The 17,439-nt window shown below is 43.5% G+C and overlaps 1 protein-coding gene across 4 annotated transcripts in view; it reads left to right on the forward strand.

Moving 5' to 3' along the window:
• The window catches only part of KLHL1 (kelch like family member 1), a 129,844-nt gene that overhangs the window by 14,064 nt on the left and 98,341 nt on the right, over positions 1-17,439 (forward strand). For all 4 annotated transcript variants that reach the window (XM_081858113.1, XM_081858114.1, XM_081858115.1 and 1 more), the window contains exon 2: positions 12,502-12,684. In XM_081858113.1, coding sequence (XP_081714239.1) covers positions 12,502-12,684 — 183 coding nt within the window. The remainder of the gene's footprint in view (positions 1-12,501; positions 12,685-17,439) is intronic.

The raw sequence follows: 17,439 nt of genomic DNA on the forward strand, positions 1-17,439 counted from the left end.
GTGAAAGAGCAAGTATATTGAAAATCTTATAACTGGGTTAAAATGGCAATATTGTGTCTTACACTAAGCCTCTTCCATAGCACTGCCATTATTTTTCTACCTTTTCAATGGGATTCATTTTAAAGTTATGATACTGCAGTTTCCTTTTCCTTTCCTTTTTTTAAACCTCAAGATGTTATGCTCTCCTATGGGAGTAAAGAGGAGCTGGGGGATGCCTGTGAATGCTTCATCTCCATTTGAAGGATCATGTACAGTGCTGGTGAAACAAATGTTGTCCCCAAACAAAACATTAAACTTACTTATCTATAAGTTCACATTCAGGCGTATTGGAACACCAACAGTATATTTACGTTACAGAATTAAACTGGTATAGCAACCATTCTCTGTTCCCAGGAAATCGTGGAAATTGATCTGTGAATGAAGGACTAGGGATGTTGAACACCAGGATCTTCTGAGTGTTGCAGTTAAATGGTATAAAACTAAAACAATATGGTTGTATGCCTTAATCATGGGTGGTCAGAAGGTAGATTGCAGTCTACTGATGCTGGCCAATTTCCAGTGAAACAACCAGTGCCTGCTGTCACTCGGATTCATGGAAGGAGTGCTAAGCTTATGTAAGAATTAGCTATGTTTTCACTTTTGTAAACAGATCCTGATAAATGCTTTTGCTTTGTAAAAGGAAAACAAAAAACAGACCTTTTAAGATGGATGTTAATCCACATCTGCCCTAAATCATGCAGTTGGGATAAATCAAGGAGTTCAGAGAAATATATTGGACTCTACTTCAGCCCTAGACCGCACATGTCAGAAGAAGAGCAAAGAAGGTGAATTTTTAAGACTGTTACATATGATACACTAAAGAGATTCCCCATGCCATGGTGATGGTCCTGCTGGACAGCTGCTATAGATAAACATGTTATTACCATAGGGATGTGTTTTCAAGGTAATACGCACACTGTCTCCTAGATACTATAATAATACTAACAAAAGCCTTGTAAAGTTAGATACTAAGCACTGACATGCTAAGCCAAACCATGGCTTTGTTCAGATAAGAAAATGAACAGGTTTCTGGACTGAAGATCTTTACTACATCCACTGAGACTACCTGTGCCTCAAGTGACAGGCTTTCTTTGGCATCTTCCCCACCACATAGTAGACACAGTTATGCACTCTAATCAGCATTCAGTGGGGTTCAATGCAATATTTACACCAGTTGTGCTCTAGCCTTTGCCCATCCTGTTTCATCACTTGGACATCCCTGGTATATCAGGAATCAAAACAAGCTCCATAGCAGAGAGGACAGTTATGAGTGTTTATGCCAATAAATAGCCCATTTCATTTCTCCGTTCAGCAGCTCCAGAGGCTCAGCAGGATCAACAGTTATCTCCAATGGAAAAGCAGAAATCCAGCGGGTTCCATAAGTCTCCATAGATGGGCATTTTAAACTGGTTTCCCACCACTACAGGGAGAAGTAGCCATAGCAAATCCAAACTTCACCAGAAATTGGTCTGACCATGACCATGGAGTGATTTCAGCTCCCTATCCCTGTCAGACCACATGAGATCTACATGCTACCTCCCTCCAGTCTCTTTTATGGCCAAAATGAGTTAGGTGAAGATTCTGATAATGTCTTCTGTGTTGGGTGTTTTGAACGTGCACCTCAGGGATCCTTGAGTGATGCTGACTCTGTTAACTTTTCAGTGCCAGGTGGAACATTTTCATAGTGTAGGACTTTTAAATTGTGTTAAGTTTAGTTTCTTTGTTTAATCTGGTCTTTATGTAATTTTTTTCTATTGCTGATTGCTTCCCCCCTTAACTCTATGAATTTGTTGGTGTTTTGCTTTAATATTGCAGTAGACTGCTCAGACAATTTGCTTGTATGTAATGGTTGTAAGGGGTTACTTGTGCGTAAGTTGCCTTCCGTTTTAGTTAGATTGCCTGGCCAACCATGCTTAGGCTGACAGGTCACACTCCGTGGCCAGTCAGTCACTTGCAGAATCCGTCAGTGGGCGTTTCTTGAACCTCTTCCAGCATAAGAGCTGTTTGACGCCAAGTCTCCTCCTACTTTCCCTGCGCGGAACTCTGCGCAAGTAAGGGGAAGGCAGAGGCGTGTCCGCGCTCTCCCCACTAGTCTCGGGTGAAGGGTCTTGGAGACCTCTCTCTGAATCCTCCATTTCCCTCCCTTCTCTACCGGTGTTACGCTGAATTCCTTCCCCCCTGCTGGTCCCCTCTCCTGCATCGCTGTGGAGCCTTGCCTCCATCTCTCGTTCTGATGTCAGTTCCCTGACATTGTACAATTTGCTTGCTGGTACCTCGGGTTACATACGCTTCAGGTTACATACGCTTTGGGTTTGTGCTGGACCCGGGGGAAAGGTACCGTGAGCGTAGTCTGAGTCCACACGAAGAGGGGCGAGGTCCGAGGCGGAGAGCCGGGCGGGGAACAGGAACGCTGGAACAGGAGGCCGAGCAGGGAACAGGAACACCGGATGGTCAGGAACAGGAGGCCGAGCAGGGAACAGGAGCACCGGATGGTCAGGAACAGGAGGCCAAGCAGGGATCAGGAACACAGGAAGGTCCAAAGCCAACAACGACGTTGCTCCCGCAACCTGGGACCGGGCTGACTGGGCTTTTATCCTCTTCTAAGGCCAGGGGCGGTCCCGGCCCCCAGGAGCCCCGCCTCCTCTGGCCTTAAGGCGAGCACTCCTCCTGGGAGCAACCAGTTCCCTTCGCCTCTCTGCCCTAAGCCTCTGCAGATCAGGAGAGGCCGAAGGGTTACTGGGCCCTGGAGGAGGCTCACCTGTAGCCACTGAGTCCTCAAGCCCCTCTGGGGCCTGAAGGGTTTCACCTGGGGCCAGCTCCTGGTGCTCTGCCACAGGTGCAGGCTCTTCAGCATCTAGGCCTTGCCCCAGTTCAGCCAGCCCTGGAGGCGGGGACTCCTGTGCAGGCTGGGATTCCTCTGGTTCATCCTCTGAATCGGAATCCCAGGCCATCACAGGGTTACAGACTCCGCTAACCCAGAAATAGTACCTCGGGTTAAGAACTTTGCTTCAGGATGAGAACAGAAATCGTGGTCCGGTGGCACGGCGGCAGCAGCAGGAGGCCCCATTAGCTAAAGTGGTGCTCCAAGTTAAGAACAGTTTCAGGTTAAGAACGGACCTCCGGAATGAATTAAGTACTTAACCCGAGGTACCACTGTACTCCAAAAGAAGTATGCAATTAAAACAAAAAACAAAAACCTTGTCCCTGTGGCAACTCTCCTTACCCTGATGCAATTTCTCCAACAATTGCAATGCCAATCTTCCTGATCATATGAAAAGTGCTTTTGTCAATGCTGGATACTGGGAAAGTATCCATGTGGCTAGGACAGCCCACACAGTGAGCCATTACAACAGAGCAAAAAGAATTGTGACACGGAGATAGATCATATTGAGGACGAAGTTAAACATAGCATCCAGGTCAACATATCAGTGGTTTGCATAAGTTCGCCTGGATAATTTATAGCTGAGTTGAGATCTGAGTCTGGAACTCATTTCTCATACCCTTAACCATTCTGCTACATCAGCTTCCAATATCTGCTACAGCAGCTTCCGAATTTACAGTTCTGTGTACACTTGGGAGTAAGCCCACAGAACACAATAGACTTACTTCAAAAAACATGCATAGGATCAGACCATATGATGTGTAAGAACCAAGCCATTTAGGGATGAGTAATTCAGCCCATTAAGAGCTGAACAATTTATGCCTTTGTTGGGACTTTTGCATTATTAGGCTTATTTTTTAAAGAAATTAAGCACTGAATTCTTTAGGCCCTGTTTTGTTTACAAAATGAAACTGTAATCAGGGGAGAAGAAAGTTGCAAGGGAATATAAGAACCTCTTCTTTGTTTGCCTTCAGTTTCTTTTCAGTTAAGCAAATATTAAAAAGTGATGCCATTTGGTATGCAGTATGCATAGTGTTACACGCCTCCCACTGTCTAAGCAGATAGATTCCAGGGTTTCCAGGGTTTGGTTTCCTTGGAAAGAAGGTCAGCAGAGACTGCGGTGTCTTTAGAATTTACATTGTTTTATTTGCACATATATACAACATGAGCCTATGATGGAGATGCTCACAGTATTAACACCCCAACACATCTTGCTTCTCCCTTAGTCACAGCCTTGGATTCCAGCACAAATCAAGCATGTGTCTACCTCCAGATTCCTGGCCTGCTTTTCTGCCCAGTTCTCTCACAACTGGCTACTCTGCTATTGTTCTTCCAGCCAGGTGGGAAGGGGAAAAGCCTACCCATTTGCCCCAAGACACAGACCAACTTCATTGGTTATACTAACTGTGGTGTTTAACTATTCTGATTCACAACTATTGCCTAGACAAAGGGACTGGATTGGTGAGTTTGCTTTACCTCTATCCACCACAGATGTGGGAACCCAACAATTGGAAGGGACTCGGGGCACCATGCAGACAGATCTCCCAAATCTACATCATTAGTTAGGAATACATCATTAGTTAGGAATACACTGCACATAGACAATGGCAGAATACCTGCTTGGATGTTTAGCGAAGTGCAGAGAACTGAAAACTTGAGCATCGTATAGTTCTTGTTCACTGTCATTCTCCATATTGTTCAAAAGTGGCCTTTTCCTACACCTTCGTTTAGGATGAGGGATTGTCAGCTACCAATTACAAAGGTACTCCAAAAGTATCGTTAATTCACAAATGGTATCAAAGGATATCATCACCTCTGTGGTTTGATCCCGGGTAATGGGCCAGGCACAAATAGCTTAGGACTCCCTCCCCCTGCAATAAAAGACATATGCTACTGGGCAAACAGGGAAACTCGGTTTTGGAGAGGCTTGCAAAGCTGTGCCATCCTGACAAGATAGCCTATTGATGTCTCTCCCTTCTGGATTGCAGAGGTGGTGCCTGCCAATTTGCTTTCCCTCACATTATGCCCGGGAACCCAAACATTAAAATTTTGGAATGTTACAAAAGTTTTGCACCTGCTTCCCTGTGTTGCTTTCATTATTCTTTCTCCAATCTTTTTGAAAATGGTGGCATATCCAAATTGGAATTCTAGGAAGTGAAAAGCACTATAAGTCTTAGTAGAAGAGTATACACAACTGGCATTTAATCGTGAATCCACATTCCCAGAGCCAACTCAAGATTGAAGAAATATGAGATAGTCTTGGAAGGTGAAGAAAACAGAGTGTGCATGAGCTTTAAAGCTTTCTGGAATTCCCTGCTTGTAGGAACATGGATTATTGATATACGGAAACAATCCTAAATTAACAACCTATGAAGACTATTTCTGTTGGAGATTTTAAACACAGGCCATGTTTCATTTTTTGCAGTCAGGTTTTTGATAAAGTTTGTACAAATATGAACTCCTAGATTACTTCTGTTTGTTTTGACTTTTTCATGCATTTATGAAAAGCAGTTTGAAAGGGAAGAATGAGAAGGTGCTTGTAAGTCGGACTTGTGGGAAAGGGCTTTTTATTATTATTCTGGGAGATATATAGCTACTCTCTATTAAAGTGAGCATTTCAGAATCTCCACATTCACATTAAAATTTAATAAACTTAAACCATATGAAATTTTAAATTTGAGAATAAAAGTTTAATTCACCCCTTCTGCTGAATACCAATGTTTTGAAGATTTCCTATGCAGACAGAAGAAAGCATTAAAATTGTTAATATTTCAGTTAACAACAAACTGGTTTCAGTGAAAGACTTCAGGTTTGGGGTCAAAGGCACACAAAAGATTGCTTCATTTGTAACCTTGGAGGAAAGGTTAATGTACCAAGGTGTTACGTATTTGGGCTTTGCACCTCATCTGGCTGAAACATGGATCCTGAACTGAAATGAGGCAGTTTCTGAGGATCCTGGCTTTAGCCAGGTTGGGTTGAGGCATTGCTGGATCAACTTGAGCTACAGTGGTGCCTCGCAAGACGAAATTAATCCGTTCCGCGAGTCTCTTCGTTTTGCGGTTTTTTCGTCTTGCGAAGCACGGCTATTAGCGGCTTAGCGCTATTAGCGGCTTAGTGGCTTAGAAAAAGGGGGGGAGGGAAAAAACTCGCAAGAACTCTCAAGATGTTTTGTCTTGCAAAGCAAGCCCATAGGGAAATTCGTCTTGCGAAGCACCTCAAAAGACGGAAAACTCTTTCGTCTAGCGAGTTTTTCGTCTTGCGAGGCATTTGTCTTGTGGGGCACCACTGTATTTGTTAAAAGTTTGGTGTTTGGGGCGGGGGGTGGGGGTGAGAAGGAGGGGAAGGCAGCCTCTGCCCGCCAGCTGGTGAACAAAGCATTCAGTCCTGCCCTGATTCACCAGCACATTCTCTGCAGGAAATGTTGCAGTCCCTAAGTGGTGGATGGGGAGTTCAGTTCTGCTCTCTGCAGTGCAGTTGGGTGGTGGCGGAAAGGGAGAAGGAAACAATAGGTTTAATTAGGGTTTTAAAACACAAGTGGTTGTTTCATATGGTTTGAAACCCTTATTAAGCAGCAGGGCTGGCTCCTGAATCTCGCAATTAAAGCATAATATCTTTTGGATAAGTTTTCAAATGTGTAGACCCAAAGATGCTTCTACCATGATGAAAGTGGGTGGGGGATATCCCATGGCCTTTCCATGGCCGCCGCTGCTGGTCTCCTTCCTTGGGCTGCTTGCACAGGCTGCTGGAGTACGGATGAGGCATGTTGGGTGCAAAACTGGAATTTTATTTAAGCACACAAGATGGGGGTTAGAACTTAATAGTTTCAATCAGAAATACGGTAATTAAGAATGTACCTATAACTTCCACTTTAAACTTGTTTCTAATTAAACTGTTTCTAGAATGTTGATTTGTATTACTAAGCCAGTAAAACATTTCTAGACCCTTTCTAGGATCTTGTCCTTCCCCACAGGGAAATAATCTGTGTTGCCTTTCCTAGCAAACCCCTAACCACTCTGCTATAGCCCCTAGCCAAAGCCTGTTTCAGCATTTAGCAGTCAGTCCTTGATCGTAAATGAAAGACTTGCATGAAAGGTGTGTGGTGCTATCTAGAAATGACCACTCCCCGCTTAAAACGGGGGGCGCCCTTTGCGTGGACGCGTGCAGCCCCTAGATCTGGAGCGGCTCCAACAGCATAGGCTTGGCTTTGCCTCCCTCAGGTGGGATACCTGGAGGTCTCCGCCTACCTCAGTCAATTGTCCAATCCCACCTAGGGGAAGTGTTGCCAAGGAGACCAGGCCAGGTAGGGGAGGGATTACCTGCCCACACAATAGAGGGAGGATCTTACCTGGGAATCCTCACTTGGCTCCAGAGCTTCTCCCACCCTACCCACCCTCAGTTAATGTCTTCTTTTGCAGGTTAACTTTTCTTCACAGGTTTTGCAGGTTAACTTTTCTTCACAGGTATGCGGGCGCTGCTACGTTAAGGTCGCTGTTAAAGGGCCGGAAAGGAATTTCCCTGCATTGGCAGGTTTCGCCTTTCCCGTAGCAAAACGTCACAACTTTGGCGGTATCAGGCCTTGGGCGGAATCCTTTAGTCCATCTTCCTCTTTGCGGCGGCGATACCAGGGTTCCCCGTTAAAGGGGTTTTCTGAGGAGAGGCCTTGACCGTACGCTGAAAGGTCGTCATTGCTCTCCCCTGCAGCGGCGGCATAACGGGGGCGGCTATCTCTGCTTGAACATATGTTCTCCAGAGCCAGCCCATCCCCCCCCCACTGGATAACCCTGATGCTCCCTAGGTCCCCGGCTGGGGACTGGGGAGGGAGAACACCAAATGCCTGAGCCAAGGTCTACCCACATTTGAAATTTAATAAAGTTGTGGCCAATTTAATCCCATAGCACGTTGTCTTGAGTCGTTATTCCACATGACGGGGGGGACTGCGCAGGATCTGGGGACTCCGCCTGTCCACGCAACAATAAATTCATCAGTTGTTACATGCCTGTTATGGGAGTAGGAAAGACCTCTACTTGCGATCTTGGAGAGTATGTACCAGTCTCAAGCAGACACCACTGGGCTACACAGCCTGCTATAAAGTGTTTACATGGGTAAGAGTTCTCTGTCTTGGAAAAAAATTGGGGGGGGGGGAACGATTTGCCTTTCCCCCTTGAAATCAAAATAGCACATCTTTTTCTTTCAAATCTATTTACAAGAAAAAGATTTGAAGAAATCCCTAGGGTGTTGGCGTATATTTGTTTTTATAATGCTCTTACATCCTTTTCTGTTTGCTATTCCCTTTAGTTAAAACAAGGAAAAAATCAATAAAGAAGACTTCATAAACATAACAGACTGGATTAAAATACTAGCTAGAGGATTATATAATTAGATCTAATTACCTGCTCATAAGAAATGTGTGTTATTAAAAAAAGAAGAATCCGGAGATGGCTTTACATATACTTTTTTGGTCAATGTGTGAAAAACCCTGCAAACTCCTCCCCTATTTTTTTTTCCCACCCAGAAAATGTAATTTCTGGAGTTAGGAAACTGGGATAAAGTGTTCTGCTACTTCCCCATAGCTGAAAGGTAAAGAAACAGAGGAACCTTTTGCAAGGTTCCACATACATTATTTGATGTCAGAATGTGAGTGGATCACAGGTTCCTCTGCAGTAATATTTTCATGATATTAATATTCTCTACAATAATATCTTGTTTCCTCCTTATTGTTCACACTCTGTCCATTGAGTTCCAAAATTGAATCCTGTAACGGACCACTGATATGTTGCCATGAATTGTCATGCTTTATTGCCATGTGTAGTATCTCCTCCATCTCCTCCCAACACATCAGGAAAATCCCTTGCAAGGCCAAGCAAGCAAGTTGCTGCATCCTCTCCCCTCAGCTTCTGTGCATCCTGGTAGAGAAGAGTGCAGCCAGTGAGAGGTGGTAGACTGTTCCTGCCACTTTACTATGAGCCGCATTGAACCATTGCAGTGTGATGCCAACCACTTGGAGCTTGGACAGCCGCTCCAGAAAAAATACCATGATCAAAAAAGCTGCCGTGAGATCAAGCAGAATTAATAGCAACACATTTTCCCTTTTTCTATCCCGACAGAGGTCATCATATGGGTTACTAATACAGTTCCCATTACAAAACATGGCCTAAACCCCAATTGAAATGGATCTTATTGAGGCCACCTAGTGAAATAACAGAACAAATGAGATTTAGCTGGCAACCATACCTGTTTTATGCTATTAGCCAACATTTACAAACTTTGAGAGCAAGTCAGTTACACGCGCATGCGCGCGCGCACACACACACACTGCTTTCCAATTTATCAATTTATCAATTATTTATTAATTTTTTTAGGCCTTCATTTTTTGTGTTAATGGGTTTTAACCAGGAGAAAGTTAGTTTGCTAAAAATGCTATCATCGTATCTGGTTTGTTGCAAGCTTTTTGGAAAACAGGTAAATTTGATGATGTCCGAGAGGCATTTATGTTCAACAAAATATGCTCACTGGGTTTGGCGGTGGGTGAGGTTTGTGGCCCAGTGTGTGGCCCCACTGTCCTCCAGCAGCCATGCTGCTCCACTGACCGTCGCTCCACCCACCCCTTGGTCACCGCGGAGTTTGCTTTGGGTTCCCGTCAAAAACCCCTTTGCAAATTGGCCTATCCGCAGTAGTCTGGGGGGTGGGGCAAGAGTAGCGGCCCGGGAATGAGCAATCTTCACTCCAGTTCACTCCTAAAGGATAAAAGGGGGCCTACACCGACACCAGCAGCGCAGTCGACCCGAGAGCATTTCCCTTCATCTGAGGTCTGCCTGGGCATGCAATAAAATGTGTCTTTCTGGTGCACATAATCAGAGTTTGGTTACGTATTTCAGACAAAGAAATGTATTTAGTCTTATGGCAAAATGATATTACCGTAAGTTGTGCAGAAGCCTTAATGGGTTGTAGAGTAGCATACAAACATCAATGTACCTGAAGTCAACTTTTAAGTCAACATTTGTTAAAATAAATTAAAATTCAGGAAAAGTAAACTCTCAGGTCAGTAACTGTGCAACGTTCTTTTGTATCTAAGTAAAAACCTTCTTGCAGGAGGAAAAGTCATTCGATTTACCTTGATCTCAGAAAAGATATATCCTTAACAACACAGTTATGTGATGGTTGCTTTGATTATCATGACTCGCTGAGTGTCAAAAAATGTGGATAAACACACAATTGACAGATAAAGCCAGGGTAACATAGCTGGAGCTTAGGATGATAAGATATGTCAGTGGGAGTTTTGTCGCTATCAAAAGGGCAGGTGCTTCATGTGGAGTCCTAATTCATGCTGTCATGGGCCCTCACAGGGGTCCCAGCATGCCGGGTATTACAGTTTGTTGCTGTCACTTCCAGAAGCATTCTTTACAGCCAGATAAGACAGTCTAGAAACCAAAGTATTGCACAGTTGTTTAGTAATAGGGCTATTGGCTTTAGAAGCATAGCTGTCACCATTTTCCCTTTTCTTGCAAGGAATCCTATTCGGAATAAGGGAATTTCCCTTAAAAAAGAGGAAACGTTGACAGCTATGTTTAGAAGGCCTCCCCAAAACTGTTTCAGTTACTTTGCCATTCATAAGGTTGAGTCGTAACAAGCAGTTCAGGCAACCTTTTTAAAATGCCAAGTACAATAAACATCTCCATTTCCACTGCTAGTTTTCTTCTGTAATTAATATATATCTATATATTAGGCTTGAAAGGAGCATTCAATTGTAGCCAACAGAATAGGCTGTGGTGTGTGTATAAACCCCACAACAATTACTCCAGTTTCCAAATATACCTATGGCCCAGTAAGGTTGGCGACCCCTGCTTTATGCACTTACAAGCCTCACTGATCTCAGTGGAGCTTACTTGGGAGTAGTCATGTAGAACTGCATCCCAAGGAAGTTTGAGAAGTGGTGACATAATTCACGCTCGTTTGTTTAAAATCTGTCAACTCGGTTTTTTTAGATATGGCAGAAGTTCACTGAATTGTTTTAAAATGATTTCAGTCCCAAAACAACAACAACAACAACAACTACTACTACTACTACTACTACTACTACTTATTATTATTATTATTATTATTATTATTAATGTAGACAGAATAACAGGACTCAACAGTAGCAGAAATATTTTTTGGATGGAGCTATTCATCTGCTAACTTATTATAAAACTGACATAATGTTCAGGCATGCTGATTCCCGAGAATATAACATGACAGACGGTTCAGACACAAATCCAGTTTCGTACAATACATCTCCCTTGGAGAACTCTCCAAACAGAATTCATCTGGTTGTCAGGAAAACCTGTTACTTTCTCATTTTCAAGCAAGCTCAGCCATATGGTTTATTCAGCTCCAAGTCAAATTTTATTTAGCAATGAATACAACTGTTCGGAAGGGAAAATAAATGCACTTTTATAAAATCACCAGTGAGGTTCCCAGTTCCTTAAAGTTAATACTACAGTGTCTACAGTGATCCATTTATCTAAAGAGAAAAGAATATGCACTGTAATTAATATCTGCTTTATTTTGAATAATGGTGTGTTTTATGTTGTTAACCGGGCGGGACTGACTGCAAGCTCCAGTGGTCATGACCAATGTCAGGGGGGAGCGTCATGAGCCGGAGGCCCATCACATCCCAGAAGCTGACTCATAGAGGCAGGATACTGTAAGGCAGTGTTTCCCAACCTTGGGTCTCCAGCTGCTGTTGGACTACAATTCCCATCATCCCTGACCATTGGTCTTGCTAGCAAGGGATGATGGGAGTTGTAGTCCAAAAACAGCTGGAGACCCAAGGTTGGGAAACACTGCTGTAAGGAACAGGAGAGTTGTCACCAGCTGTCAGACTTCTGTTGCATGAACACTTTCCCAACAGCTTTTGGGGGTGGGGGTCACTGACCCTTTTGCCATTTGGGCCAGCCACTCCTACTCTTCACTTTCACACCATCCACAATGGATTTGTATTAGAATCATAGAATCATAGAGTTGGAAGAGACCACAAGGGCCATCGAGTCCAACCCCCTGCCAAGCAGGAAACAAAGTTCAGTATTGTAGAAATGTAAAGACAGTTTATAAACATAAGATATAAGCTGTATATTTTGAAGACTGGCTGTAGAATTAAAAGCTCCCTATAAAAAACATGCATGAGTCTGTTGGCATCCATGTTTTTCGGAAACAACAGAAGAGTGCACCTTCAGGTGTCTTTGAGTATATAGCTGGGTGGGGGGTCCAGCCTTCTGATGCCTCTCAATGTGGGATCAGTGAGATTCTAGTCTTCTCAAGGTGCACATCCCTGGATTGGGCTGGGGCTCTGTGCAAGCAGCACCTCTATATGCAAATACAAATACAAATATGCGCACAGAAGCTAGTTTTCTTGCATGCGTCGTTTCTCATATATCTATGAGAATGACCATGTATTATGCCAGCAGGGGCTGGTGTGAGTTGTGTAAAGGGCACATTTCAGTTCTATTCCTTTCAGCATTGAGAATCTGATTAACTCCTTGTTCCTAGAAGCATTTCATCATGACTAACCACCCACAACCTTTGCCTTTTATTTGGGCTTACAGGTTGTCAGCAGTCAGCCATTCCTTGACACCTCCATGTGACATGGACCCAAGTAGTTCTGAGGAGTTCTATCAAGCTGTACACCATGCTGAACAAACCTTCAGGAAGATGGAAAGCTACCTGAAGCAACAACAACTGTGTGATGTTATCCTGATTGCTGGGAACCGTAAGATACCTGCACATAGGTAGGTGATAAAACATGGTAAATTAACTCTGATTTAGCCTAATCTTTGCAGACATGCCCCTACAGACTTTGTTCCGTATCTTGAGAAATATTTCACTCTTGATCATAGGTGTATATCCCTACAAGCACAGTGCGCTGCCACTACCGCTTACATGTCAGGAGTTTCAGCATCAGGTCTAAAAATGTACATGTGAACTGCATAGCAATCTTGCTGCCTAGGCAACTAACTAATTCCTAATACCGTTTTTATGGTAATGAGGGTAATGCCACTGAACTAGATCATCTACTATCAACACTTAGTACCATATTTTACCTCTCCAGTTTCCAAATCAGAGGAAAAGATGCCTCTTCTTTTAACCATCTGGTAGCATCATTGGAAGGAAAGATTACTGAGACAGCCTTGGAGGGATAAAAGATGGTGATAGTTTATCACCATAACACCTTTGCTTCTGGGGAAGGGGGAAAAGGAGCGAAGAAGGTGTAGTAGTCACTTACCGCAAGCATTTACTGTCTACCTTTGCTTCTGCATTTGCTAACCACAACAAAAGAATACAAGCTGTGCTTGGGAACTGTTGGTGTTTATTCACCGAGGAAGGAAAATAGTGGGAAACCATGTATAAATTGGGGGAAGGGGGGATACAAAGAGCCTGAAATAGAGCCTGAAATATTTTTGTGCATGTATGTTGAAAGCAAGTCTTAGTGAATCCAGAGAATCTTGCTGTACAACCTGGCTGCCTAGCAGTCTTGATCATGGTGTGCTAGCCTCTTGCTTCCACCTCCCCACAAAAAGTTGACCAGTTCAAAGCTTCTGAACAGAATCTCTTGAGAACAGGTACTCAAGTGCCTGCAAACATTATAACCAGAAGGCAGTGAATTGCAGCTTTTAAGATACCTATTGTGGTGAGTCATCAAGGGCACGTTGTCACTAAACTAATTTCAATTTGAAAATAAGTATTAAAAATAAGCTGGGGTGGCTTTCTACCCCGACTGCATATAATGGCCCATAGTGTACAAATTCACCCAGTGTGGTGTAGTGGTTAAGAGCGGTAGTCTCGTAATCTGGGGAACCGGGTTCGCGTCTCTGCTCCTCCACCTGCAGCTGCTGGGTGACCTTGGGCCAGTCACACTTCTCTGAAGTCTCTCAGCCCCACTCACCTCACAGAGTGTTTGTTGTGGGGGAGGAAGGGAAAGGAGAATGTGAGCCGCTTTGAGACTCCTTAAGGGGAGTGAAAGGCGGGATATCAAATCCAAACTCTCTTCTTCTTCATCCTATAGTCAAATGTCAGTTGTGCTGAGGATTAATTTCTACCCTGAGGTATATTCATAAGAAAGAAATGTGACATTGGTACCTGGCCAAACTTGGGTTAGTAGTGGTGACATATTTGAAAAGGGCAAAGTTGCAGAACTAATTCCTCGTAAAGATTTTACAAGAAACGTACCTCTGATGTTCAGCAGTAGCCCACGTTCAAAGACTATTGGTGGAATTCAACATGTGCTATATTACAAATGTTCTGTCTGCAAAAACATTGCAGCTTGTCAGATGGAATTATCCCCCCTCTTGTCCCCATACATACTGTTCTAGGGGTTCTTTGGACACACACCCCGAGCCAGTTTTGGGGGACAGAAGGGAAGTGTGATGAGTACAGAGAAGGGGGAGTTTCATTGTGCAAGTGGAACTCCTTCTGCCAGTTTTTTGTTGTTGTTTTGTTTTTGCTGGCTCGGTGTTTAGGTGAGTCCTGGCCTGCATTTCAGCCAAAGTCCCATGAAGTTACTGAAAGCCATTATATTTCAAATGCTCGATTCTGTTCATCTGAAAGAACATAAGACAAAGGTATAATAAAAAGAAACCTTTTTTATGTTTCTGCTCTGATTTACTTTAGACAGTTCAGAGTGGGTACATCTTACATACTTGCCAAATTTGGAAACTGTGATAAAGTACTTGCTGGACAGTGGGAGGAGTTGCAGATTTTACAGGGGCAGGGGAAATGAGATTTCTGTTTACCATTTTTATATAAAGGATAGTAGACATATTTGCATCACTGTGTGTCTGCACACTGAATCTGATTTTCTGACTATTTCAGTTCAACAGCAATCAAATCTTTTTGAAGCGGAAAAAATTGCTTTAATAAATATAAGCTTGCCCATGAAATAAAAACTGCATCACATTTTTGCCTCGTACTTAAAGGTGCATGCATGCTTGTATATTATTTCTGACTTCTAATCTGCAGTCAACAGCTCACTCTGTTCCATCAAGAATTACTGGCACATATAGTGCACTATATATTACACACCCCTTACACACCCTCTTCAAATCGAATTTTCAGGCTGTGAAATAACTTGTAAATATGAGGAACAGAACACAAGGCAGATGTTTATTGTGTGACATTTATTGCAACAATGTTTCCTTAAGCACTTCTGCAACTACCATGGGCCTGTGCGGATGAGAAAAAAGCAAGGCTTTGCATTTGAAGTATCGCAGGCCCACTTGCAGACCCTCATCCCCGCCCCTGTGCAAGGGCAATAGTTCACTGCTTTTATCTTTTTCTTTTGACCAGCTCCAGGAAAAGTATGAGCATTTAGCCACGCGGGTGGCGCTGTGGGTTAAACCACAGAGCCTAGGACTTGCTGATCAGAAGGTCAGTGGTTCGAATCCCCACGACGGGGTGAGCTCCCGTTGCTCGGTCCCTGCTCTTGCCAACCTAGCAGTTCGGAAGCATGTTAAAGTGCAAGTAGATAAATAGGTACCGCTCCGGCGGGAAGCTGTGCGCTGCTCTGATGCGCCAGAAGCGGCTTAGTCATTCTGGCCACATGACCTGGAAGCTGTCTGCGGACAAACGGCGGCTCCCTCGGCCTATAGAGCGAGATGAGCGCCGCAACCCCAGAGTTGGTCACAACTGGACCTAAGGGTCAGGGGTCCTTTTACCTTTACTTTTAACACCTATAGAAATTAAGCTCCTAGAGCTGGATGTAGGGGGTATATGAGCTGCTTGTCCACATCAGTGGAACTACATCATCCCTATTGGTAGATTATGGTAGAATGCCTAATTTCTCATGCATAACATTAGATGATCCATGTTTTCTGATAAAGGTGATAAATGCAAATGTGGGTAATTGAAAGCAGTGGGCGGAATCTTCATATCTACATTTGCAACTCCTCCCGCAATAAAATCCACTGTTGAACTAGAAACCGGGTGGGGTCAGGGTGGAGGGAAACTTAGGTCACTTGAAATGTTAACTTTTCCTTGGGAAACAAGGAATTGTGGTAAATTTTCCAATTGCTCAGATCTCTGCAACACCCTGGATAGTGCACATGGAAGTAGTAGGTTTAATTAAATGCTGGCTTCGAAAAGTTGGATCAAAGTATTTTGTGAAATGATGGATTATCTTTGGGCTGCATATAGCATGCAACACTCCATGGAGGAAACAAGGTTCATTAGTTTATTCCTGTAGCATAGCAGGAATTGAAAAGAAGAAAATGACATCCAGGAGACAACTGACCTTTCTGCTGAATAGGTCAACATGCCTCAGTGCCAAGATTTAGCACCACCTGCAGCCCTCTGAGGTGCAGAAAGCAACAGTTCATTGTGAATTCAGTGAGTCCAAAAGCATCCTTATTTTCCTTTTGAATATTTGATGATTTAATAGGATGTCATTTCTCAGAATTAAGATTAATTATGAGGCAACTTTCACTTCTTGTTTCACATGGTTAAACACTAGCTGTGGTAGTAGTTCACCAATGTGGTTTTTTTTTTTTAAAAAAAATTGCTACTCACACACACACAAAAATCTGAGTAAAATATTTTTACGTACATATGAAATATATGTTTAAGAGGCATCCAGACCAAGTTGTTTTGGCAACTTGCTTCAGGAAAAATGGGTCTTTTCATGCTCACTGAAAGCCAGCATGAGGCCCCTGTCTGGATGCTCAGGCTGCCATCAATTGGGTGCCTCCCAACATACCTGGGCTGAAGTTTGGCGTGAGAAAGTAGCCTCACTTTGGTCTCATCCTGCTCTAGTCTTTGTTGAATGGGTCTGGAGTCACTGCCATGGCTATGTATATGGCCAAGACCCTTCTCCCGCTACAGAAATGCAAGGTAATGCCCACATCAGGGGAGGGCTGTATTTCTTAGCCCAGCTTTGGGGGTCATGAAGATGCTTGACATTCTCCTCTGCCACCCATTCTGGTGACTGAGGGCAAATATAGCCAACTCGATTTTGTAGACTGGGTTGAAGATATCTGACCACCACTTAGCAAGGACCCACCCCAAAGGATATTCTTAGTGCATAGACTATCACAGAATGGGGCAGTTGTCTCCTAGATACAATGGGAGACGCTACTCTTTTTCTTGTAGTCAGTATAGAGAGACAGACCTACATACCTTTGCAGGCACCTTCTTCACCTCTGAGATACAGCAAGCATTATTATTCTAGAAGTTTCAAACCTTCCAGGGACCATTCCAGGTCCCATTCTCACATTCAACAGCATAACTCTTCTTCTCCCAGCATTGAATCATAGAAAGAATGATACCATTCAGGAGCTAAGGTTGAGTCCAGGCAGGGAACCCTCTACCTATTCCTTCCATCACAGGACACTATTATTGTTTGTGTGGTATCAACATTCTTGACCTGCTAATGCTTATTCTCTGATAGCTGCTTGACACTGATTGACCTTAAATCAAAATAACCAATGTGTTACTAATTTTGGTGTGTGGTGATGTGTAGTTTTTAAATGTTACTTTTAAATTGATTGATTTTC

The sequence above is a fragment of the Podarcis erhardii genome (assembly GCF_964252035.2).
Source record: "Podarcis erhardii genome assembly, chromosome: 4".
Classification (NCBI taxonomy): domain Eukaryota; kingdom Metazoa; phylum Chordata; class Lepidosauria; order Squamata; family Lacertidae; genus Podarcis; species Podarcis erhardii.